The following is a 27,561-nucleotide window of genomic DNA, read 5'->3' as shown; positions in this document are numbered from 1 at the left end:
GGGGTTTTCTAGATATAGGACCATGTTGTCTGCAAACAGGGATAGTTTGACTTCCTCTCTTCCTATTTGGATGCCCTTTATTTCTTTCTCTTGCCTGATTGCTCTGGCTATAACTTCCAATACTCTGTTGAATAGGAGTGGTGAGAGAGGGCATCCTTGTCTTGTGTCAGTTTTCTAGGGGAATGTTTCCAGCTTTTGCCCATTCAGTATGATTTTGGCTATGGGTTTGTCATATATGGCTCTTATTATTTTGAGGTATGTTCCTTCAGTACCTAGTTTATCGAGAGCGTTTTTTTTTTGTTTTGTTTTTTGTTTTTTGTTTTTGTTTTTGTTTTTGACAGAGTCTCGCTGTATTGCCCAGGCTGGAGTGCAGTTGTGCAATCTTAGCTCATTGCAATCTCTGCCTCCACCTCCGGAGTAGCTGGGACTACAGGCACACACCACCATGCCCAGCTAATTTTTGTATTTTTAGTAGAGACGGGGTTTCCATGTTGGCCAGGATGGCCTTGATCTCCTGACCTCATGATCTACCCGCCTCGGCCTCCCAAAGTGCTGGGATTACAGGCATAAGCCACTGTTCCTGGCCAAGAGTTTTTAACGTGTTAATGATATGTATGCTAAAGTGGCTAAAGAGGCGAAGTGTATGGATATCTGCAACTTACTTTGAAATGTATCAAAAATAAGATGTTTCAATGCAATAAAAGTTGAAAAAAAAGATGGATTGATAAAGGGAAAGGTTAATGGACAGATATGTGATAATGCAATTATTGTAAGACATTAATGGTCGAATCCAAATAGTGGGCATACGGATGTTTACTGTACATTCTTAGAACTTTTCTGTGTATTTAAAACTTTTCATAATAAAATTTTGGTAAAACTAGTGTTACTGAGAAGGTACCTAAGCCTACATAGGTCTAGTTTGGTTCAGTTAACATTTAGTGACACCTATAGTGCTCAAAGTGATATAATAAGTATTAGGGATGTAAGAATGAAGTAACTCAGACTTTTTGAGGTAGAGAGTGGCAGGAAATAAAACTGGAAAGCACAGGTTAGTTAATGGAGTGTCTTATACACCATGATAAGGAGCTTGGACTTTATCCTATGGGGTTTTAGGGAGGGGAATGATACTTAGGTAGGTTACTTTAGCAGCATTGTGAAGGCTAGATTTCAGGAGGTGGTGGTGGTGGTAGTGGGTATAGACTAAAGACAAAGATAATAATTAGGAAGCAGTACTCCAAATGAAGATGATCGATTAACCTAAATTCCAATGGTTATAGGGCTAGTTTCTAGAAATATTTAGGAGCATTAATCAATTGAATTTGATTGGTTGGATTAATTGTAAGTGGGTTATAAAGAATCAAGAATGACAAAGACCACATATGAAGGAGCAAGTTTGGAGTTTGAGGGGAAAATGATGAGTTTGGTTTAAGACATCTTATGTTTTGGATATTATCTAGTCAAAGACTTCTTTATTCATGCATTTTTGCCTACGTTATTTTATAAACATTCACTATAGAATTCCATGTCTGTTGCTAACAGTAAGATGTTGAGCAAAATGGATACAGATACTGCCTTTTAGAAAGTTACAGCCTAATAGGCTGGGTGCGGTGGCTCATGCCTGTAATCCCAGCACTTTGGGGGGCCAAGGTGGGCAGATCACTTGAGCTCAGTAGTTCGAGACCAACCTGGGTAAAATGGTGAAGCCTCATCTGTACTAAAAATGCAAAAATTAGCTGGGAGTGGTGGCATGTGCCTGTAATCGCAGCTACTTGGGAGGCTGAGGCAGGAGAAGTGCTTGAACCCGGAGGCAGAGGTTGCAGTGAGCCAAGATCGTGCCACTGCACTGCCGTCTGGGTGACAGAGTAAGACTCTGTCACAAAACAAACAAAAAAAAGTTACAGCCTAGTGAAGGAGATAATTAAACCAGAGTTATAATAAAAAGTGATATTTATGGTGATAGGAAAAGTACAAGATGATATGGAACTTCCTAGAAGGAACAGTTATTTTAACTGTTGTAGGTATTATCAGTTTGAAGCCTGGGATGAAGCCTGGACTGGAGATACCAGTTAATGTCTTTCTGCTGCTGATTCCTGAGGGTTGATAAAAATGTCCCACCAACTCAGGAGGCTGAGGTGGGAGGATGGCTTGAGCTTGGGAGGTCAAGGCTGCAGTGAGCTGTGATCACACCACTGCACTCCAGTCTGGGTGACAGAGCGAGACACTGTATCAAGAAAAAAAAAGTTGTTCATTTTTCCTTTTGAGACAGAGTCTCGTTCTGTTGCCCAGGCTGGAGTGCAGTGGCATGACCTTGCCTCACTGCAACCTCTGCCTCCTGGCTTGAAACGATTCTTGTGTCTCAGTCTCCCAAGTAGCTGGGATTACAGGTGTGTACCACCACGCCAGCTAATATTTGTTGGTTTTTTTTTTTTTTTTCAGTAGAGACAGGGTTTCACCATGTTCGCCAGGCTGGTCTTGAATTTCTGGCCTCACGTGATCCACCCACCTCCCAAAGTGCTGGGATTACAGGTGTGAACCACTACTCCTGGCTGAGAAAAAAAAAAAAAAGTATTCCCTTTTCTGTCCACTAAAAAAGTCTAAAAGCCAAGATTAACCCAGAGAAAACAGAAGAAATGGAGAAATAGTAGATTCTAGGTGTAAGACAGGGAATTTACAAGATGAGTCTGGGACATCTCATGCCATAAAAGTTAAGCTGTTGCCAAAGACTAATAGGGTTAAAAGGACACAGGAGCCAACACACACACACACACACACACACACACACACACACACACACACACACACACATATCTCAAACCCCAACGGATTAAAGACAAATGTGAAAGGTAAAAACTTTAATAAAAGGAGATTATCTATATGAGATTGGAAATAAGGAAGGACATCTTAAACAAGATATAAAAGCATACCATAAAGGTATAATGGTGCATTCTTGTCTTTAATATAGTCAAAAAAATTTTTCGTCAGCCACAAAGACAGGAAAAAGATAAACAACAACTTGGGAGGAGTTATTTGTAACACTGACAAAGGATTAGTTTCTAAAATATATAAAGACTACCACAAATCAGTGAGAAAAAGGCAAAGAACTCAGTGGAAAAATGAGTAAAACATAGGAATAGGCATTTCAAGGAAGAAGAAACAAGATGACAAGAAACATATGAAAAGATGTTCAACCTCATTATTAATCAGGCAAATACAAATTAAAACCTCAACGAGAAACCACTACACAGCTACTAGGGATGGCAAACATTTAAAAACCTGAGTGTTTAAGTATTAGCAAGATGTGGAGAAATGGAAACTCTTATAATTGTTTAGTGGAAATATAAGTTGGCAAAACTACTCTAGGAAATATTTGGAATTATTTATTAAAATTAAAGATGTGTATTGCCTGTGACCAGAAATTTCACTCCTAAGTATATACCCTAGAAATATATAGTTGCCCTGTTCATAATAGAAAAAGCTAGAATCAACATAAATGTCCATTAACAGAAGAATGAATAAACTGAGTAGTGGATGAATAAATTGTATTCAGTCAGTGAAATACTATAGGCAGTGAAAATGAACATACCTACATGTACATATGTCAGCATGGCTATAATCAAAAATAATATTTAGTGAAAAAAGTAACAAGAAGAATGCACTATGTTTCCACTTATATAAAGTTCAGAAAGAAGCAAAACTAAACAAGTTGTTAAATGAGTTTGAGACCAACAATACAGCAAGACCAAGTCTCTACAAAAAGCCCAAAATTAGCTAGGCATGGTGCCATGCACCTATAATTCTAGCTACTCAGGGGGCTGAGGTGGAATGATTGCTTATGCCTAGGAGTTTGAGGTTACAGTGAGCTGTGTTCATGCAACTGCACTCCAGCCTGGGTGACAGAGTTAGACTCTTTCTCTTAAAAAAAAAAAAGATTTTATTTATGGAACTTGCCTCATATGGGAAAACCATAAAGACAAGCAAAGGAATGGTTAAGACAAAATTTAAGACTGAGAGTAGATGGAAGAAGAAATGTAATTGAGGAGGGGCACCCAGGGGACTTCAAAGGTACTGGTAATGTTAATGATTTTTCTCTCAGTGGTGGGATGAAGGTGATTTTTATTTTGTTTTCTGGCTTTCCATATTTTTGTATGTGTGGCTTTCAGAGAGGTGATGTCATGTAGGGGTTTCTCTAGGGTTGTGGTTCTTAACCAGGGATGACTTTTTACTATCTTCCTCCCACCAGGAGACATTTGGCAATGTCTGGAGAGTTATTTGGTTGTCGTGACTGGGGTGGGGAAACTACTGGCATTCAGTAGACAGAGGCCAGGGATTGCTGCTAAACATCCTACAATGCACAGGACAGCCCAAGAGCAAATAATTATTTGGCCCAAAATGTCAATAGCACTAAGGTTCAGAAACCCTGTTCTAAGAGCCAGACTCTTTGGGTTTGAATTCCAGCTTTGCACTTTACAAGCTGGGAGACTATGGGAAATTACTAATCTCTGTGTCTCAGTATCGTTTATATGAGGCTAATAGTAGTATCCATCTCATAGGTTTGTTTTGAGAATTAACTGAATTAAAACATAAGGTACTGAGTCCAGAACCAGATAAATAATAAGTACTTGATAAATACTAAAAATAATGTTTTATTATTATTTTTGTTGAATATATTCAATTGGTTGAGAAAAAAAGTTGATTAAGAGAAATATGTTTAAAAATAGTTATTATAGCAATAGAAAATTATGCAAAGACACACATATGCACAAACCCTGCTTTAAAATGTAGCATGTGGAAATTTCACAAGAAGACCTTTGCAAACAATGACAGCCTGTTATAATCCGTATCTTATCTGTACTTAATAGCAATTTCTAAACAAGAAACCAGAGCACTGAACATAAAGTGTGTATGAGTTAGTGCTAATCTGAATTTAAGCTATATTAGTAACTGAACTCAAAGTCTTGTGACAGATTACATTACAAAAACCATCCTACACTTTAGTTCACAAACTGATATTTCCCTTATTCTCTATAAAAACCCTTCCAGAAAGATCCTTGGGAAGTCAGTTTCTTGATTGAATTTCATGTACACTTGTTTATCCAAGTGGATGTGTCTGTAAAGTTGTGACAGGATGCTGTTTTTTTTGTTTGTTTGCTTATTTCAAGATAGGGTCTTACTCTGCTGTTGCTCAGGGTGGAGTGTAGTGGTGTGATCTCAGCTCACTACAATCTCCAGCTCCTGGGCTCAAGTGATCTTCCCACCTTAGCCTCCTGAGTAGCTGTGACTACAGGTACACACCACTGTGCCTGGCTACTTTTTGTATTTTTAGTATAGATGGGGTTTTGCCATGTTGCCCAGGCTGGTCTCGAACTCCTGGGCTTGTGCAATCCACCTTAGCTTCGCAAAGTGCTTGGGCGTGAGCCACTGCACCTGGCCAGGATGTTGTTGTTGTTCTTTTTTAAAAACAAGTATTCTAAAAAAATAAGCTATTTAAAATATATACAATTTATGGTAAAGTTTCTTGAAGCTTTCGCGAATTAAACAAATTTTTAGGCATGTATATTCAATTGTAATATGGCGTATTTCCCTCCAAGCAAATAAAGATTATTATTTTTATTTTCAATGCAGGTATGTCCAGAAAGAAGTAGATTGAAGTAATGATATTGATCATTACTATCATTAGTATAGTTCCATATAATTAGCAAAGTCCTATCACATTTGTGCTCACAAAAGAGCTTCATAAAAATCCCGTGGAGTGTGTGGCATTATCTCTATTTTAGGAATGAAGAAGTTGAGGCTTAGAGAGATGAAATGATTCGCCCAAAGTTATAATGCTAGAAATTGTGGGACTATCATTCAGACTCAAGTCTCACAATAAATCTTAGCCTTTCTGTAATTGGTATAACAGGGAATTGCTATTTCCTCTCAAAATGAACTGAGATGCAATGTCAGGGACAGACACGGAGAAGGGTTCAGAACTACCTGTCAGGTGTGATATTTTGTATGCATTATTTATAAAAATTATATGTAAGTAATAAAATATATTGAATAATTTAATCATTATTATACACCTTTTATTTTTAATTTTTTTTCTTTATTTCATTTTTTTTTCTTCTTCTTCTTCTTCTTCTTATTATTATTATACTTTAGGCTCTATGGTACATGTGCGCAATGTGCAGGTAAGTTACATATGTATACATGTGCCATGCTGGTGCGCTGCACCCACCAACTCGTCATCTAGCATTGGGTATATCTCCCAATGCTATCCCTCCCCCCTCCCCCCACCCCACAACAGACCCCGAAGTGTGATGTTCCCCTTCCTGTGTCCATGTGTTCTCATTGTTCAATTCCCACCTATGAGTGAGAATATGCAGTGTTTGGTTTTTTGTTCTTGCGATAGTTTACTGAGAATGATGATTTCCAATTTCATCCATGTCCCTACAAAGGACATGAACTCATCATTTTTTATGGCTGCATAGTATTCCATAGTGTATATGTGCCACATTTTCTTAATCCAGTCTATCATTGTTGGACATTTGGCTTGGTTCCAAGTCTTTGCTATTGTGAATAATGCTGCAATAAACATACGTGTGCATGTGTCTTTATAGCAGCATGATTTATAGTCCTTTGGGTATATACCCAGTAATGGGATGGCTGGGTCAAATGGAATTTCTAGTTCTAGATCCCTGAGGAATCGCCACACTGACTTCCACAAGGGTTGAACTAGTTTACAGTCCCACCAACAGTGTAAAAGTGTTCCTATTTCTCCACATCCTCTCCAGCACCTGTTGTTTCCTGACTTTTTAATGATTGCCATTCTAACTGGTGTGAGATGGTATCTCATTGTGGTTTTGATTTGCATTTCTCTGATGGCCAGTGATGGTGAGCATTTTTTCATGTGTTTTTTGGCTGCATAAATGTCTTCTTTTGAGAAGTGTCTGTTCATGTCCTTTGCCCACTTTTTGATGGGGTTGTTTGTTTTTTTCTTGTAAATTTGTTGGAGTTCATTGTAGATTCTGGATATTAGCCCTTTGTCAGATGAGTAGGTTGTGAAAATTTTCTCCCATTTTGTAGGTTGCCTGTTCACTCTGATGGTAGTTTCCTTTGCTGTGCAGAAGCTCTTTAGTTTAATTAGATCCCATTTGTCAATTTTGGCTTTTGTTGCCATTGCTTTTGGTGTTTTAGACATGAAGTCCTTGCCCATGCCTATGTCCTGAATGGTAATGCCTAGGTTTTCTTCTAGGGTTTTTATGGTTTTAGGTCTAACATTTAAGTCTTTAATCCATCTTGAATTGATTTTTGTATAAGGTGTATAAGGTGTAAGGAAGGGATCCAGTTTCAGCTTTCTACATATGGCTAGCCAGTTTTCCCAGCACCATTTATTAAATAGGGAATCCTTTCCCCACTTCTGGTTTTTCTCAGGTTTGTCAAAGATCAGATAGTTGTAGATATGTGGCATTATTTCTGACGGCTCTGTTCTGTTCCATTGGTCTATATCTCTGTTTTGGTACCAGTACCATGCTGTTTTGGTTACTGTAGCCTTGTAGTATAGTTTGAAGTCAGGTAGTGTGATGCCTCCAGCTTTGTTCTTTTGGCTTAGGATTGACTTGGCGATGCGGGCTCTTTTTTGGTTCCATATGAACTTTAAAGTAGTTTTTTCCAATTCTGTGAAGAAAGTCATTGGTAACTTGATGGGGATGGCATTGAATCTGTAAATTACCTTGGGAAGGATGGCCATTTTCATGATATTGATTCTTCCTACCCATGAGCATGGAATGTTCTTCCATTTGTTTGTATCCTCTTTTATTTCCTTGAGCAGTGGTTTGTAGTTCTCCTTGAAGAGGTCCTTCACATCCCTTGTAAGTTGGATTCCTAGGTATTTTATTCTCTTTGAAGCAGTTGTGAATGGGAGTTCACTCATGATTTGGCTCTCTGTTTGTCTGTTATTGATGTATAAGAATGCTTGTGATTTTTGTACATTGATTTTGTATCCTGAGACTTTGCTGAAGTTGCTTATCAGCTTAAGGAGATTTTGGGCTAAGACAATGGGGTTTTCTAGATATACTATCATGTCATCTGCAAACAGGAACAATTTGACTTCCTCTTTTCCTAATTGAATACCCTTGATTTCCTTCTCTTGCCTAATTGCCCTGGCCAGAACTTCCAACACTATGTTGAATAGAAGTGGTGAGAGAGGGCATCCCTGTCTTGTGCCAGTTTTCAAAGGGAATGCTTCCAGTTTTTGCCCATTCAGTATGATATTGGCTGTGGGTTTCTCATAAATAGCTCTTATTATTTTGAGATACGTCCCATCAATACCTAATTTCTTGAGAGTTTTTAGCATGAAGGGTTGTTGAATTTTGTCAAAGGCCTTTTCTGCATCTATTGAGATAATCATGTGGTTTTTGTCTTTGGTTCTGTTTATATGCTGGATTACATTTATTGATTTGCGTATATTGAACCAGCCTTGCATCCCAGGGATGAAGCCCACTTGATCATGGTGGATAAGCTATTTTTAAATTTTTTACTTTGGATAATTTCAAACATATACCAAAGAGAGAAGGACATTTGCAAACTGCTGTTATTGCCCGCTACCCAGCTTCATCAGTTATCAACTCCTGGCTACTCTTTTTTTTTTTTCTGTGACACAGAATCTTGCTCTGTCACCCAGGCTGGAGTGCAGTGGCATGATCTCGGCTCACTGCAATTTCTGCCCCCTGGGTTCAAGTAATTCTCATGCCTCAGCCTCCCAAGCAGCTGGGATTACAGGTGCAGCCGCCACACCTGGCTAATTTTTGTATTTTTAGTAGAGAGGGTTTGCCATGTTGGCCAGGCTGGTCTCAAACTCCTGGCTTCAAGTGATCCGCCTGCCTTGGCCTCCCAAAGTGCTGGGATTACAGGCATGAGCCACCGCGCCCGGCCAACTCCTGGTTACTCTTAATTCACCTATATCCCTTCTACTTTCTCCCTACTGAATCATTTTGAGTCAACTTGAAGATGTGTAATTTCATTTGTACATATTCTGTTATGCACAATTTTATTTTAAAATAGCTTTTAAATAATAATTACAACTTGGGAATACTGAAAAGCTGAATAGTTTGTTAGAAGCTGTTAGTGTAGTTAATGTAGACCAGTTAATCTAGTTAATGTAGTCCAGTTAATGTAGACCAATAGATAGCATTTCTTGAGTTCAAAATAATCACATACATTATGCTTTTCTCTTAGAATTTAAATGTCTAGTAATAAACAGAGAAAGTGTTTTACCTGGACTCTGCCGTCTTCTCTCAGTTCTCCGTCTAAAGTAAAAGATTAAAACATTAATTATCTTAAAAATCTAATAATGGACCTTAAGAATAATTTTTTACAACACTAAAAACAGAAATGCTTAAAATAATAACAAGTTACAATGCTGAAAACTCTAGAGAAATAAAAAACCAAACCTTAACATGGTATGAAAGTACCAATCATTTTCATACATATGTGTATGGCTACCTTGTGTTACAGTATTTACTATGTATAGTATATACTATAGTATATACTAGCAGGATATCACTTGAGAGCTTATTAGAAATGCAGAGCCATAGGCTCCAGCCCAGATCTACTGAATCAGAGTCAACTTTTTAACAAGATCTCCAAATTTATCTATATTTATTTGTATGATCATTGAAATTTCACCTTTGTAATAATCAGGCAATTTGGTATTTTATATCAATGACAAGCAGTCTTATACCAGCTAGAAATGCTCAGAGTTTTCTTATTTTTATTAATTTACTGAAAGTTCTTGCAAGCTATAACATAGTTTTCTGTTACACTTTGAATACTTGGGTGTCTTGAATACCATTACCTTCTGCATTACAGGTATTAGTCATCAAAAATCCAGAACAGATGTCTTTTTCAAGTTCATTCCTTCTGTCAATTATTTGTCCGCAGTATAGGTGTTTTTAATTGGAAAAAGGATTAAAAAAGAAAATTTTAAGGTTAGGTATAAGTTATAGATTTTAAAGTATTAAAATATTTTAAAATTTCTGGGTTAAAAAACGTAATTAAAAAATTTCTTTGGAAACTTTCAACAATATAGTAATCATTTAAATACCATTATATTTAAAAACAGAGAAAGCCACTTTTAATTTTTCCACCATTAAATATTTTACAGGACATTTCAAAGAGCAGTTAAATTAAACTTTAACATACAAATAATGTATTTTACATATGAAGTTGTAAGAGAAACAATCATGGAAACCAAATGTGATGCTCTGAACTCATGGTTATTACAAAATTAAAATGAATGATGAAGTTTTACCAACTTGTAAAAGTAATTCACTTTTGATGTAGAAAACCCCTCACCAAAACATAGAAAAAGAATAATATAAATATCCAGAGTTGTTCTCTGGATATTTAGCTCCACTACTTATTATTATGTATCTTTTAAAAAAATAAAACTGATATAATGTGGTCTTGTGAAATTTCATGTCATCATCTTTCACTTATTATATATTTTTTTGTTTTAAAATTTGTACTGTTTATATGTTAAAACTGACTTTCTTAAGGTATAGAGTTTTGTGAATTTTAACAGATATTTAGATTCTTGTTATTACCATTACAAACAGAATATAGAACAGTTTCATCATGCCAAAAAAAACCTCCCTTATATACTTTATAGTCACACCCCCCTCAACCTATGCACCCTGGCAACCACAGAAATCTTCATAACTATAGTTTTGACTTCACGAATGTTGTATAATTGGAATTATACCATATAAACTTTTGTGACTGACTTCTGTCATTCAGTAGAATGCCCTGATATTCATCCAAGTTGTTAAACGTGTATCAATGGTTCACTGCTGTTTATTGCTGAGCAGTATTCCATTACAGATGTGTGTAACAGTTTATTTATTCACCTGTTGAAGGGTATTTTTCTCAGTTTTTGAAAATTATGAATAAAACTGCTACAAGCATTCATGTACAGGTTCTTGTGTGAACCTGTTTTTACTTTTCTAGTGTAAATACTTAATGGGATTGTTGAATCATATGGTGAATGCATGTTTAACTTTATAAGAAACTGCAAAACCATTTCCCAGAAGAGTTGTACCATTTTATATTACATCTCATGCAACAATGAATAAGAGTTCAGTTACTTTGCATCATCCTCACCAGCACCTGGAATTGTCAGTATTTTTAAAAATTATTGACATTCTAATAGGCGTACAGAGGTATCTCATCATGGTTTTAATTTCAATTTCCCAAACAGCTACTGATATTAAATTTATTTGTTTGCTATCCATATATCTCCTTATTGAAATGTCCGTCCAAGTCTTTTGACCACTGTAATTGGGCTATTTGTTTTCTTACTGTTGAGCTTTGAGAGTTCTGTATGTATTTTGGATACAACTCCTTTGCTGGATATGTGACTTGCAAATATTTGCTCCCATCATATAGCTTGTCTTTTCAGGCTCCTAACAGTGCCTTTTGAGGAACAACAGTTGATGAAGTTACCAATTTTTTAAAAATGGATCATGCTTTTGGTGTCTAGTTGGAGAATTCTTTGTTAATCCCAGGTCACAAATATTTCCTCCTATGCTTTCTTCTAAAAGTTTGATAGTTTTACATTTTATATTTAGATCTATGATTTATTTTTAGTTAATTTTTGAAAGTAATGTGTGAGGTTTAGTTTGAGATTCTTTGTGTGTCTGTGTGTGCATAGATGTGTATTGTGCCAATACCATTTGTTGAAAAACTATCCTTTCTCCATTGAATTACCTTTGTACTTTTGTCAAAAATCAGCTGGGCATATTTATATGGGTCTATTTCTGGGTTATATGTTCTGTTTCATTAATCTGCGTGTCTGTCCTTTTACTAATACCATAATTTCTTGATTAGTTATAGCTTTGGGGATGGCAAACCACAGTCCCTAGGCCAAATCCAGTTCATACATATTTTAGTAAATAAAGCTTTATTGGAACACATTCATTTTATATTATCTATGGCTGCTTCCTTGCTATGATGACAGTTAAGTAGTTGTGACAGACTATGTGACCTGCAAAACCAAAAATCTTTACTAAATGGCCCTTCACAGAAAATGTTTGTCAACCCCTGCTTTAGCAAAAGTCCTAAGATCGTGTATGATTCTTCCAACATTATTTTCCTTTTTCAAAATGTTTTTTGTTATTCTAGCTTCTTTGTCTCTTTGTATAAATTTTAGAATCAGCTTATTGATATCTTTAAAAAATCCTTCTGGGATTTTGATCAGAATTTTATCAAATCTTTAGATTAATCAGAAATCTTTAGATCAGTCAGGAGACAGCTGACATCTTTACTATATTGAGTCTTCAAACCATAAACATGTCTCTCTATTTATTTGTTTATTTATTTATTTGACAGAGTCTCGCTCTGTTGCTCAGGCTGGAGAGCAGTGGTGGGATCTTGGCTCACTGCAACCTCCGCCCCCCGGATTCCAGTGATTCTCCTGCCTCAGCCTCCCGAGTAGCTGGGACTACAGGCACGTGCCACCACACCCGGCTAATTTTTTTTTTAATTTTTAATAGAGATGGGGTTTCACCATGTTGCCCAGGCTGGTCTCGAACTCCTGACCTCAGGTGATCCGCCCACCTAGGCCTCCCAAAGTGTTGGAATTACAAGCATGAACCACCATGCCCAGCCCATTTATTTTAATCTTCTTAAGTTTTTAGCATACAGATGGAATGTTTTGTTAGACTTATAACACAGTATTTCGTTTATTTTGGAGCTACTGTAATTTAAAAAGCTTTTTTGGTTTTCAATTGTACATTACTAGTATATAGAAATACAACTGGGCCGGGGCGGTGGCTCATGCCTGTAATCCCAGCACTTTGGGAGGCCGAGGCAGGCACATCACCTGAGGTCAGGAGTTCAAAACCAGTCTGGCCAACATGGTAAAACCCCATCTCTACTAAAAATACAAAAAAATTAGCCAGGCGTGGTGGCATGCACCTGTAATCCCAGCTACTAGGGAGGCCGAGGCAGGGGAATTGCTTGAACTAGGGAGGTGGAGGTTGCAGTGAGCCGAGGTTGTGCCATTGCACTCCAGCCTGGGCGACAGAGCAAGACTCTGTCTCAAAAAAAAGAAAAAAAAGAAATACAATTGATTTTTATGTGTTGACCATATATCTTGTGACCTTGCTAAATGCACTTATTAGTTGTAGGAACCATTTTGTCTGCAAAAAGGGATGGTTTCATTTCTTCTTTAGTACAGTGTTCCATGAGAGTGGTAAAAGTGGACATTTTTACCATGTTTCCAATCTTAGGAGGAAAACATCCAGTCTTTCTCTATCAAGTAGGATAATAGCTGTAGTATTCTTTTTTTCCTTCTTGGTAGAAACTCTCTATAGTTTGAGGAAGCCCCCTTCTACTCCTAGTTTTCTGGGCTTTTTTTTTTTTTTTTTAATTATGAGTGGGTATGGAATTTTGTCAGACATGCTTTTTGTACCAGTTGATTTGATCAGTTGATTTTTCTTATTTATATTGTTAAAATTGTGGATTACATTAATTTTTGAATATTGAATAAGCTGTGCATTCCCAAGGTAAATCCCACTTAATGCTGGTATATTATTATTTTTATATATTACTAAATTCTTAATCCTTGTTGAGGATTTTTACTTCTATATGTATGAGAGACAGTAGTCTATAGTTTTTTTGTACTTTTTTTTCCATTTTTTAAAAAATTCCATGGGACTGCTTGATATCTTTCTTTGTACTGTCTTTGGGTGGTAGCCTCAGAAAACGAGCTGGGATGTGTTGAATTATCATCTTATATTTTCTGAAAGAAATGTGCACAATTGCTAGTATATTTTTCTCTCAACGAATTCACCAGTGAAACCATCGGGACCTGGAGATATCTTTTACAGAGTTTTTTGTTTTGTTTTAAACTACAAATTTAATTCCTTTAATAGCCATAGGATTCAGATGATCTCTTTCATTTTCTGCCAGTTTGGTAGTTTGTGGCTTTCAAGGAATTATTCCATTCAAACTATGTTGTTAAACTTATTTGCATACAGTAGTTCATGACATTATTTTTTATCTACTTAATGTCGGTAAAGTTTAAGATAATATACCCTCTTTCGTTCCTGGTATCAATAATCTATGTCTTCTTTTTCTCTTTGTCTGACTAGAGTTTTTTCAATTTTGTTGATCTTTTCAAACAGGCTTTTGACTTCATTAATTTTTCTGTTTTCAACTTCAATGATATATGCTCTTTATTATTTCCTTTCTTCTGCTTCCTTTGAGTTTACTTTGCTTTTCTTCCTTTAGTCTGTTTAGATGGAAGCTTAGATTGATGACTGAGGCATTTCTTCTTTTCTCATATAAGCATTTAATTGAGTAAAATTCTTATTTTAAGCTGTGATTTTTTTTTTTTCAGTTTATAATCTTTTCTGATTTCCTTAAGACCGTCTCTTTGACCTAGGGATTATTTAGAAGTTTGTTAATTTCTAAGCGTTTGGAGAATTTTCTCTCTTTCTTTCTGTTATTTATTTCTAATCTATTCCCATTATGGTCAGAGGACATACTTTGTGTATTCTTCTAGGTTTGTTTTATGACCCAGGATATGGTCTGTTTTGGTAAATGTTCACGTGCACTGCAAAAGGATGTGTGTTCTACTGTTGTTGGGTGGAATGATTTTCTGTCACTAGTTCTATCAGTTGTTGAGAAAGGACTGATGCAGTCTCCAAATGCAAATGTAGATTTGTCTGTTCCCATTGTGATCTCTATCATTTTTTCTTATATATTATGACATTCTCTTGTCAGATTCAAACACATTTAGAATTGTTATGCTTTCTTGATAAATTGACTCTTTTATCATCTTTTCCTTCTTTCCTGGTGTCCCAAGTTTCCCTCTGGTATCACTTACCTTATGTCTCAAGAACTTCTTTTAGTAATTCTTTAATAACAAATCTACTGGAAACATATTTACTAAGTTTTCCTTCACCAAATTTGAAGTTTTCAGGTATTCTTTGTATATATATTTTTTTCAACATTGCATTCTTTATCCTCTCCTTCTAGAGCTCTAATGTCATCAATGTTAGACCTTTTGGCATTGCCTCACAGTTCCCTCGGTTCATTTTTTTAAAAAATATGTTTTCTTTGTTGTTCATTGGATACTTTCGATTGATCTGTCTTCAAGTTCATTGACTTCCCTTTGTTATCTCTATTCTGCTATTATCAAACCTATCAATGAGTTAAAAAATTTTGTGGGGGCCAGGCGCAGTGGCTCACGCCTGTAATGCCAGCACTCTGGCAGGCTGAGGTGGTTGGATCATTTGAATTCAGGAGTTCGAGACCAGCCTGGGTAACATGGTAAAACCTCATCTCTACAAAAAAAAAGCAAAAATTAGCAGGGTGTGGTGGCACGCACCTGTAGTCCTAGCTCCTTGGGTGGCTGAGGCAGGAGGATTGCTTGAGCCCAGGAGGTTAAGGCTGCAGTGAGCTGTGATTGCACCATTGCAATCTAGCCTGTGAGACAGAATAAGACCCTGTCTCAAAAAAAAACTTTTTTTTTTTGGTTAATTTACTTTTGAATTCTTTATTTTATTTCTTCTTTATACCTTCTATTTCTTTTTGATACTTGGGTTTTTTTTGTTTGTTGGTTGGTTTTTTAAAGAGATGAGGTGTCACTAGTTACCTAGGCTACCCTCCAACTCCTGGGCTCAAGTGATCTTCCTACCTCAGTCTCCCAAGTAGCTGGGACTACAGGTGCATGCCACCATGCCTGGCTTGTTTCAGTAATTTTAATGATTGTTGGTGCTCCTTAAAGTTTGTCAGATAATTCCAACATTTGTCATCTCAGCGTTATTGTCTTTTAATAATCTTTTCTCATGTGAGTTGAGATTTTCCTGCCACTTTATATATCAAGTAATTTTTGGTATCCTGGACATTTTGAATATTTTAAGACTTGATCTTGTTAAAATTCTGTGATGAATGTCATTTTTGTTTTAGCAAGCAATTATCTTATTATGTTTAGGCTTCAAGTTACAGTGTTCCTCTGTGAGCTATGGTATGTCAGTTTACTTTTCAAAGCCTCTTTGCAGGGGTGTTTGTCGTGCTATTTGGTGATATTTGCAGTGCTGTCAGTGTGTGTACCATCCAGTAGCAAATATATAACCTGGGTGATAGTTTATCTATCAGTTTAGATCTCAAAGTCTTTTATATACTGGTTAGAATCAGATCCACACATGCATACCTTGGGGTAAGCCCTGGAGTTTATAAACAATTTAATGGGGTTGTTTTCACAAGCTTTCATGTCTGCAATCTCCTTTGGTGCTTTCTGGATCCAGGAAGCTGCATCTTTAGTTATCTTATGCTTCCATGTACCTCCATGGTTGCACTTGACTAGGCCCAAGTGGTGGTGAACTAAAGGAAAACACACTAGTAAACTTGCCATAGGTTCAGAGGCACCTCAAGTTCTTGTCTTCTTCCTCATTTCTTCTGTATTATTTACTTTTCAGACTCCCCAAACATCTACTCCAATATATTCTACCTAGGATTTTTAGCTGCATTCAATGGGTGAGACAGGAGGAATGTGCTTACTCCATCTTACCTGGAGCCAGAACCTGATAATCATGATTTTTAAGTGAGTATATAGTATCTGTTATTTAGCTATACTGTAATTTAGTCATTAATTCCCCATATATATTTTTAGGTCATTTACTTATACAATAACAATGTGATTAACATTTTTATGTTTATATTACAAAAATGAAATTTAAAGTTATGGCATTTTTGGGCTTTTGTTATATGTTGCTAAAATTAGTTTCTGAAAGATTGATACTGATTTACAAATTTTACCATCACAAAGAATATTGACCACAATTCATTAAAACACATCAAATGATATTTAAAAATCCATATGAACCTCCCCTCCCCTACTACCCAAACAGTGGCCACTACTAGGGGTTGCTGGGTTAATTTGTTATCCTAAAAACTGATAAATCTAGGGAAGTTATCAAGCATTTACTCTGCCTTTCGAGGTAACTGAATAGTTGATAAGGAAACTTTTATTATGTATAGAAGTACTCAAACTTATAAATGCAGAAGGAGTTACAAAATTAGAAAATCATCATTTCACACCCCCTAATAAAATAATCTAGGCAATGTTCATCAGTGATTTCAAACACATCAGGTGAAAGGTTGATGGGGAAGTTTATAATGGAGAATTTCATTAATCAGTCTTTGCTTCACTGAAAAACATTATATACCTCATGTTGTGATGTAATAGGAAGCCCACAGCACCATCTACTATGCATTACTTGGGACACAAAGCAACAGTTTCCCCAAATTTGCTTACAGAACCATAAGTAAGGAAGCAAAATAATAAAAATGTATAAATATAGGGAATTTGCAGATGACATGTGCTCTTCTCCCTTGTTCCAGATATGCAGTGTATCTGTGGGAAGAAGCATACAAAGCTTGATGTACCTTGAACCATAGTTAATAGATATGGTCTGTAAGGAAAGTATTACATGATGGTGTGAAAGTGTGTCAGGGCATACTTAAGGAATTTTCTGGGCCTCTGCCATATCTGCAGAAGGCAGTTCAGTACCCTTGTCTAGCTCTGTTTTCAGTTGTGCAGGAAACAGCAAAGACAAAAGCATCTATTATTTAGTTATAATTTTTGCATGTATATATAAATGGCACCATATTCCTTATGTGCTTTTCACTGTCCATAATTCCCTCTCTGAAAGTCTGAATTTCTTCACCTTTTTGTCACTCTTTCTTGACACAGAAAGGTATGTGAACCTAGATTCAAAGAATATGGCACAGAGATAATAAATAGACCCAAAGAAACAGTGAAAAGGACATTTCTGGCTGTTCTGCAATGGCAATATTTCATGATTTTGAAACACACACTTCAATATTTCATTATTCACTAACAAAGCTGCAGGAGGTCCATATCTGAGAATAACTGCTTTCAGAAAGTAAAACAAAAAAAGCCCCTTAAAGTGGATCAATTTAAAATGGGGTTGAAAATCATAGTAAATGGTGACAATATAATTTGACTAAAAATAAGAGGTAAAAATATATAGATAAGCTTATTTTACTTGTATTAATAAAATATATGTTATAATTTCAACTGTTCATAAATTCATTTTTTTCTTTTTTTTTCGACACGGAGTCTTGCTCTGTTGCTCAGGCTGGAGTGCAGTGGCACGATCTCGATTCACTGCAACCTCTGCTTCCTGTGTTCAAGCGATTCTCCTGCCTCAGCCTCCCGAGTAGCTGGGACTACAGGCATATGCCACCACACCCGGTTAATTTTTGTATTTTTATTTTTAGTAGAGATGGGGTTTCACCATGTTGGCCAGGCTGGTCTTGAACTCCTGACCTCAAGTGATCCGCGTGCCTCAGCATCCCAAAATGCTGGGATTACTGGCGTGAGCTACTGTGCCCAGCCATCTGTGCGTAAATTCTTAGATGGAACAAAGTCAGTCAGTTTGATTTGGAGAGTGGGGAATGGTTCTACTTTTTCTGACCAAATTGTCTTACAGTATGATATGGCATATTTAACTTCATATTCGACTTGCACAGCATACAAGTTCAGAAAGAGGGCCATTTTTTTTCAAAAAATATTCAAGGACTTAATCACTTTTCTGAGGGATTCTATTAATACTTTGATAAATTCATTTGCAGTTTTATTATTCTTGTTGAATTTCTCTTTTTAATTGGTCTAAGTTCCTTTTCCTGATTTATCCATAGTTTTACATGAGATCTGAACATTTCTGTAACATCTCTTTCATTGACTTCATGAAATATTGTTTTTGCAAGATTTTTAGTTGTTTTGAAATATGTTTGTATTGCTGTGTTGGGTATTTAAAGAGCTAACAATCAGTGAAAATACTGATAAACTAATATTTCATAGGTGGAGATAAATGCTAGTCTTCACTGGGGAAGGATATTTGAATGGGGAGAGGACTGAGTTTACAAGTAGTTAACTTATTATTACATATTTCATTATAAGGACTATTGTTCTATGTAAACTCATAACTACAGGGTCTCAGATAATGAATATTTGGGTAATTAGGAACCCCTGTAGTTAAAAAATTATATCTTTGAATGCAACTTATGAAGTTTGAATGCTCTGAGCTTTGTGGGATAAAAGTACTATGCAAATAGTAAATGTCATATGAAGTCCACTAATAAAGGTTCAGGATTTCAAAATATGTAATATAGATAAGGCTTTATACATGAAATTATACCTCATTTGACTTAGTTACTAAAAAGAAAATGAAACATTCCAAGTGAAAACACTTCATAAAATACATAAATTTTGGTGCCTTAGATTTTCTAAGGTTTTCATTTGTCTAGTTCTGGTACTGGAGAACTAACGGCAGTTCCATAAAAGAGCTGTGAATCTATAAAGCAGCTCATTTCCTTCCAGCTTTTCTTGAGACATATTAAAGCCACAATAAAATATAACTTCTCCTTCTCAATAAGCTTTAGTGGAACAGAAAAAGAAACTAAGAAAATAGGCCAGATTAAGCTGGAGAGAAAAATGGAAATCTTTTTGTTCTTCAACTCCCATTGTCTTTCTCACATTATCAGTTTTCTTAAAAATAGCTATAGAGTCAGTGAAAACGTGTAAACATCTTTAGATTGCCAAATTGATTATACCCTTTCATTTTTATGTTTTAAAAGAGCTTAAGATTGTTTATCTTCTTTGGAAAGATGTTTAAAATTAGCCACATTTAATCATATACCAAGGCTTAGAAAAGGATGTCTCTAGTGAGTTTCTGGTTTTATAGGCAGCAAACATAAAGCACCTGGTGGGCACAGTATGAACTTACAGTTTTATGTAATATACATTAAAGCTACCTTAAGAGCTCAGCACACTGGAAATGCTTAGTATATTGTACATTTATTTCAGTTTAAGATACAGAAATGGACTTCCTAGACATATGCCATATGTTCTCCTCTCATGCCAAGTTAACAAGAATTAAAAGACTGAGATGAATAAACAAGGTCAACTTAGGCTGAGCCAAATTAGACAACAGAATAATTGTCAGATTTTCTGTTGGCAGGGACAGTTTGTTTTGAGCCAATCTTCATGAATTATAGGCTGTAATTTTTTTTTTCTGGTAAGTCTACTGCCAGGCATTCTGTTGACAATTTCTTTGTTTTGTAAACACTGAAAATTTTCATCCATTATATTGTTTATAGGCACACACCAGGATTCTGAATAGATGAGTATTTTTGGTTTGTTCCAACTTAAAGGAAAACTGCTTAGACATGAATCAAATAAAATCACGCCAAAATTTAACAACTTTTAACAAGATAGTATTTCATTTGGAGTTTCTTAGGTATGAATTCAATACTGGTTCATTATAATAGCAGGAAACCAACCAGTATTGTAGTTAATTTCTAGCTGTAAATATCAAAGTAGATATATTTACTGCAAATACAAGGTTTATTTGTTCTACAATAAATAATTTTAGACCTTGGAAAGGATAATCTAATACAAATGAGAAAATTGAGGCAACCAGAGAAGTGGGCTTATTTGAAATATAAGAACTAGTTTAGGGCTGCCTAATCTAATTATTTTTAATTTAGTCCTAGGATCATTCATTTTGTTTATACACTGTCTGACATGGTTTAGATCTGTGTCCTCACCAAATCAAATTTGACATTAGATATGTCAAACTGTAAGCCCCAGAGTTGGAGGTCGGACCTGGTGGGAGGTGATTGGATCGTGGGAGTGGTTTCTCATGAATGGCTTAGCACTGTCCCCTTGGTGCTGTTCTTGTGACAGCAAGTAAGTTCTCATGAGATCTGGTGGTTTAAAAGTGTGTGGCACCTCCCCCCAAACCCCTCTATTCCTCCTGCTCTGACCATGTGAAGTGCTGCCTCCCCCTTTGCTTTCTGCCATGATTGTAAGTTTCCTGAGGCCTCCCCAGAAACTGAGCAGATGCTAGCATCATGCTTCCTGTACAGCCTGAGGAAGAGTGAGCCAATTAAACCTCTTTTCTTTATAAATTACTCAGTCTCAGGTATTTCTTTATAAGAATGTGAGGGCAGACCAATATAATGTTTAAGGCTTTGTTACACACAAATGTGTATGTATAAAGACATAATTTATAACAACACAAAGGAGCAAGAGAGAGGAATGGAGCAATACAGGAGCAAAGTTTTTATATACTATTGTTGTTAAATTGATATTAAAACAAACTAAGTTGTTATAAATTAAGATTTATAATCATCAGGTGAACCACAGAAGAAAAAGTCTCCAAAGAAATTACAAGAGTATTAAAATACCTACTTAACACAAGAGAAGGCAATAAGTGAGGAATACAGGAATAGCTACAAGGAATGTAGAATATGACAGCAAAATGACTGATGTAAATCCTGACTTATTTAGTAATTACATTAATAATAAATGGATTAAACCCTCCAATTAAAAGGAAGAGATTGGTGGAGTGAATTTAAAAATAATCACTTTCAAATCTTTTGAGATATGTGACACTATGTAAGAGACAAAGTGAGAAACTTCAAAAGAGAATTAAAAAAATATATTGTTTTTCTTATGTAAAGTGAGTGTTCCTCAGTTCCTGTTGTGTTTTCATCAGGACTGGGAGCTGAATTTTGTCAAAGGCATTTTCAACATCTATATAGATAATTGTATGATGTTTATCAACCTTAGATCTATTAATATGGTATATGATATTAATGGATTTGGTAGCACTAAAACAACCTTGTATTTTCAGGGTGGATCCAAGTGTTGGATTTTTTTCACTAATATTTTACTTAATATTTTTTACATGAATGATATTGGCTTGTCATTTTTCTGTGGAAAAGTTTTTCTTTATTTTCAATGCTTTGGAATAATTTATAGAGCATTGGGAATATCTGATCTTTGAAGGTTTGGTAGAATTCTACCTGGTCATCTGGGCCTTTTGCTCTTTTACAGGGTAATTTCTTAATAATCTTGTCTATTTCCTTTATGAAAATTGGTGTGCTTCAGATTTCTAAATTCAATGGTGGACACTTTTGGCAATCTGCATTTATCTAGTGTATTATCTATTGTTTTCTAAGTTTTCAAATTCATTTGCATGGAAATTTGCGAAGTAGTCTCTTATGATTATAAAGAAAAAACCCTCTCTTGTTTAAATGGTTAATTTCTCCCTTCCTCCCTCTGCCATTTCTTAATTTTGTATGTTTGTGTTTTCTCTCTCTTTTTTTGATCAAGTTGGTCTATTTTGTTGTTTCAAAAACATTTGGATTTGATATCTTACTACAGTTTTTTTTTTTTTGTTTATTTTGTTTTGTTTTTTGTTTTCTACCTGAGGTGTCAGTAATCTATGGCTTATGGACTGGTTGCCTGTTTTTGTAAATAAAGTTTTTTGTTTGTTTTGTTTTTTGCTTTGTAAATTTCTTTTTTTAATTTTAATTTTAATTTTTTTATTTTGAAACGGAGTCAAGCCCAGTCGTCCAGGCTGGAGTTCAATGATGCAGTCTAGCCTCAGTGCAACCTCCGCCTCTCGGGTCCAAGCAATTCTCCTGCCTCAGCCTCCCGAGTAGCTGGGACTACAGGTGCATGCCACCACACCTGGCTAATTTTTGAATTTTTAGTAGAGACGGGGTTTCACCATGTTGGCCAGGCTGATCTCAAATCCCTGACCTCGTGATTCGCCTGCCTCGGCCTCCCAAAGTGCTGGGATTACAGGCATGAGCCACCACGCCTGGCTAATTTTTTTGTATTTTTAGTAGAGACAGGGTTTCGCCATATTTGCCAAGCTGGTCTCGAACTCCTGGCCTCAAGTGATCCGCCTGCCTCAGCCTCCCTAAATGTTGGGATTACAGGCATTAGCCACCATGCCTGGCTGTACATGAGATATTTTGATATAGGTAAACACTGTGTAATAAGCACATCAGGGTAAATGAGGTGTCCATCACCTAAAGCATTTATCATTTCCTTGTGTTACAAACATTCCAATTATACTCATTTATTTATTTTTATTAAAATATACAATAAATTACTGTTGACTGTAATTACCCTGTTGTGCTATCAAATACTAGATCTCACTCATTCTATCTGATTGTATTTTTGTACCCATTAACCATCCCCGCCACCATCAATTACCTTTCACAGCCTCTGGTAACCATTGTTATATTCACTATCTCTGAGTTCAGTTGTTTTAATTTTTAGCTTCCCACAAATGAGTGAGAACATGTGAAGTTTGTCATTCTGTGCCTGGATTATTTCACTTAACATAATGTTCTCCAGTTCCATGTAAATAAAGTTTTATTGGACCACAGCCACATCCGTTCATTTATGTATTGTCTATGACTGTTTTTGTGCTACAACAGAGTTAAATAGTTGCAGCAGAGAACATATGGTCCATAAGCCTAAAATACTTACACTGAAGCCATTTAGGAAAAAAGTTTGCCAATCCCTGCTCTGCCTCATTAATTTCTGGTTTTATCTTTATTATTTCTTTCCTTGTGCTTTATTTTGGTGTAGTTTCTTGTTATTTTTTAAAGCTTTTGAGTTAGAATTGTTCCCTTTTTTCATTTTTTTCTGGTAAAAGTGCTTAGTGGTATCAATTTTCCTCTGATTATTACTTAAATACATCCCATATATTCTGATATGTAGTGTTTTATTATAATTACTTCTTAGAAATTTCATGTTGTATTTCTTCTTTCATCCAAAAATTGTTTAATAAAAGGTTTTAAAATTTCCACAAGGAAGGGCATGTTGGTTCTTGTTAAACATTGCTGGTTGTATTACATTGTGATTGGAGAGTGTAATATTTAGTGAAATTTAATGATATATTTTGTCAAGTAACATACCTTTTTTGTAAATAGTCCATGAATTCTTAGGAAGAAAACTTATTTTCTTTTATCAAGGAATAGAATTTGATGAATATTCATAATATCTACATTATTATGTTTAGGTATTATTTCTTGTTACTTTTTGCCTACTTGATCTATTCTGCAATAAGCATAGTGAGTTAGGCTGGGTGTGGTGGCTTATGCCTATAATCCCAGCACTTTGGGAGGCCAAGGCAGGTGGATCACTTGAGCCCAGAAGTTCAAGACTAGCCTGGGCAACATGGCAAAACCCCATCTCTCCAAAAAATACAAAAAATTAGCTGCATGTGGTGACACATGCCTGTTGTCCCAGCCACCCAGGAGGCGGAGGTGGATCACCTGAGCCCAGGAGGTCAAAACCGTGGTGAGCCATGATCATGCCACTGCACTCCAGGCTGGGCAAGAGAGTGAGACCCTGCCAAGAAAAAAAAAAAAAAAAAAAGGAATAGTAAGTTAAAATCTCCTATTATTCATATCTCTCTATATCTCCTTGCATCTTTTGTAGATTTTCCTTTATAAAGGTGGCTTCTATATTATTTGTTGTACAAATATTCTTAAGTGTTTTATCTATGTGAAATTTGCATTAATTTTTTTTCTTGTTGGATTTTATGCTTTGGGGCTTGAATTCTGTAATTAGTATGGTTACTGTTGGTTTCTTATTATTTTCATTTGCCTGAATATCTTTCCCCATTCCTTTATTTTTACCCTCTCTGAATCATTTTATTTAGATGTATGTCTTTCTTACAGTACATAGCTGGATCTTGCTTTATGTGCAAATTGAAAATCTTTTCCTTTTAATAGGTGAGGTGAGTCCATTTACATTAATTGATATGACTGATATGCTAGGTTTCAACTCTTTTACTAATATTTTATAATTTTGTAAATTTTGATATATTTGGTATGTTTCTCTCTGAGGTGTGTGTTTCCTTTCTTCTCACTTATTTATCACTTGAGCCCAGGAGTTCTGGGATGCAAAATGCTCATTGGGTACCATGCTAAGTTTGGCATCAACATGGTGACCTCCTGGGAGCTGAGGACCACCAGGTTGCCTAAGGTGGAGTGAACTGGGCCAGGCTGGAAAAGAGTGGGTCAATCAGTATGGGATTGTGCCTGGTGAATAACCATTGCACTCCAGCCTGGGCAACACAGTGAGACTCCATCTTTTAAAAAATAAAAAGTAAATGGTAGTTAGTAAGGCTTATGGTTTTGTTCTAGTGGTTACCTTTGTACTTGTATCTTTTCTAATGCCTTTAGTCTCTTCTTTTCCTAGTTAGCCTTTTATTATGTGGCATATGAGATTTTATTGTCTCTTTTAACTCCCAACTATCGGCTATACAACCAGTGAGCTTATTCTATCTTACTCTTTCACTCTCTGTTCCACTCCCATTTTCTAAAGCTGTATTACTTCTACTTAACATACAGTATTTGTATACGGGTCTTCCACCCCTTTTATCTTCTGCCTACATTTATATTTATTAAAATACAGTCAGTCCTTGTACTGACACTTTGTTACTCATCTCATGGTTAGATGAAACTCTTCCTCTAGTATTCTTCAAGAAGGGTTCATGGGTACAGAATTTCCTATATTGAAAACTGTTTCTTTCAGCGTTCATACTTGAAGAAGATCATGGATGACTATACTACCCTTGGTTCACACTTTCAGTCACTGAGTTTTTGAAAACTGTAGTTCTGCTTTTGCCTTGCCTTACATTTTATTTTTTTGAACAGTTTGATACTCGTTTGAAAAGTTTGATACTTTTTTCCTGAAAGTGCACTTTGGGTGTCTGAGAAAAATTAGAACAATCAGCTCCAAGAAATATCCTAGCTATACTCTTATATTTCAATGATTAATTAAAAAAATGTTTAGGGCCTTCTGGTAAAAAGATAAAATAACTTACATAAGCAAAAGTACATGAATACATTTTGCAACATTTTCTTGGATTTTTAGTTTCAAGTATTCTGTTACATTGTTTTATTTTTTCTTTTTCAAGGAATCCAATTATACAAATGCTGTTGCTTCTTTGTCTTATCTCCCATTCCATTACTTTTTCTTCGACTTTTTTACTTCTCATTTTCTTTTGTTTTCCGCCATTTTCAATGTTTTTAATTAAGTTTTATTATGAGTTTATTCTCATTTGGGTACCCTGTAACTTATTTTTCATTTTTGGATAATATTATGCTTTTTTTTAAAATTTATTTGTTTCAGTGGACTTTTTTTTTTTTTTTTTTTTTTTTTGAGACTCTATCACTCTGCCACCCAGGCTGGAGTGCAGTGGCATAATCAGGACTCTTTGAAGTCTTAATGTTTAGGGCCCCAAGCGATCTTCCTACCTCAGTCTCCCAAGTAGATGGGACTGCAGGCGTGGACCACCATGCCAGGCTAATTTTTTTTTTTTTTTTTCAGTAGAGATGAGGTCTCGCTATGTTGCCCAGGCTGGTCTTGAGTCCCTGGGCTCAAGGGATCCTCCCACCTTGGCCTCCCAAAGTGTTTGGATTACAGGTGCAAGCCACCACACCTGGCCAATTTTCTTGGTGTCTTCTTCCATCCCTCCCTCCTTCTCTCCTGTCCATTTCTATTTTCCATTTTTTTCTTTTTCTTTCTTTTTTTTTTTTTTTTTTGAGATGGAGTCTCACTCTGTCACCCAGGCTGGAGTGCAATGGTGCAATCTCAGCTCACTGCAACCTCCGCCTCCTGGGTTCAAGCAATTCCCCTGCCTCAGCCTCCCAAGGAGCTGGGATTACAGACATGTGCCATCATGCCAGGCTAATTTTTATATTTTTAGTAGAGATGGGGTTTCACCATGTTGGCCAGGCTAGTCTTGAACTCCTGACCTCAGGTGATCCGCCTCAGCCTCCCAAAGTGCTGGTGTTACAGGCGTGAGCCACCGTGCCTGGCCTCATTTTGTCTTTATAATTCAGAGTGGGTTTCAATATACCCAGTTGCTTATTCCAATGTATCTAATTCTGCCTGGTGTGTTGTTGTACAGTTTTCTTTGACATCATGATTGTTTTGGGGGAGGAGAATTTTCCTTAATTGATGTGTGTAGTTTTCATTTTCTGTTACTTTGACGTAACTTTGTATGAAACTGTTCATCTTTTTCCTGCTTATTTTTGTGGTATTGGCTACGTTTTGTGAGATCCTAGTTCAGTGGGGTCCTCAGTAGAGCAAAGTCTAGGTACTTGTTAGCATATGAATAGACATATACATCAATGGAGCAGAATGACAAATCCAGAAATAAACACTCAACACCTATAGTCAGCTGATTTTTGATGAAGGTGTAAACGCAATTCAGTGGGGAAAATGAGTTTTTTTTTCCTCAAAAAAAATACCAGGGAAACATGTATTTCTATGTATTAAATAATGACCTTAGACCCTTATTCACATCCTACATAAAAATTAACTCAAAATGGACTTTAAGAGCTGGAACTATAAAACTTCTAGAAGAAAACATGAGAAAATATCCACATTTTCAGATTAGAAAGAAATTTAAGTACAATACATAAAAGACAATCAAAAAAAGAAAAAATTGCTATCCTTGGCTTCACCAAAATTTGGAAATTTTGCACTTCAAAAGACACTACTGGAAAATGAAAAGGCGAACCACAGACTGGGAGAAAATACTTGCACATCAGGTATTTAATAAGGAACTTGTATTCAGAATATATAAAAGTATCTTACAATTCAATAACAAGACAACTCAACTAAAGAGTGGACAACAAATTTGAATAGCTATA

General features: G+C 35.9%; 1 protein-coding gene across 4 annotated transcripts in view; it reads right to left on the bottom strand.

Moving 5' to 3' along the window:
• The window catches only part of WDPCP (WD repeat containing planar cell polarity effector), a 464,584-nt gene that overhangs the window by 12,899 nt on the left and 424,124 nt on the right, over positions 1-27,561 (bottom strand). For 3 of the 4 annotated variants that reach the window (XM_063648673.1, XM_054475134.2, XM_063648674.1), the window contains 2 exons: positions 9,839-9,903; positions 9,259-9,290 (listed from right to left, as the gene is read on the bottom strand). In XM_063648673.1, coding sequence (XP_063504743.1) covers positions 9,259-9,290; positions 9,839-9,903 — 97 coding nt within the window. The remainder of the gene's footprint in view (positions 1-9,258; positions 9,291-9,838; positions 9,904-27,561) is intronic. The other variant, XM_063648672.1, reaches the window with a different exon arrangement.

The sequence above is a fragment of the Pongo pygmaeus genome, chromosome 12 (assembly GCF_028885625.2).
Source record: "Pongo pygmaeus isolate AG05252 chromosome 12, NHGRI_mPonPyg2-v2.0_pri, whole genome shotgun sequence".
In the NCBI taxonomy this organism is placed as follows: Eukaryota; Metazoa; Chordata; class Mammalia; order Primates; family Hominidae; genus Pongo; species Pongo pygmaeus.
This window is presented reverse-complemented; position numbering and strand designations above follow the sequence as displayed.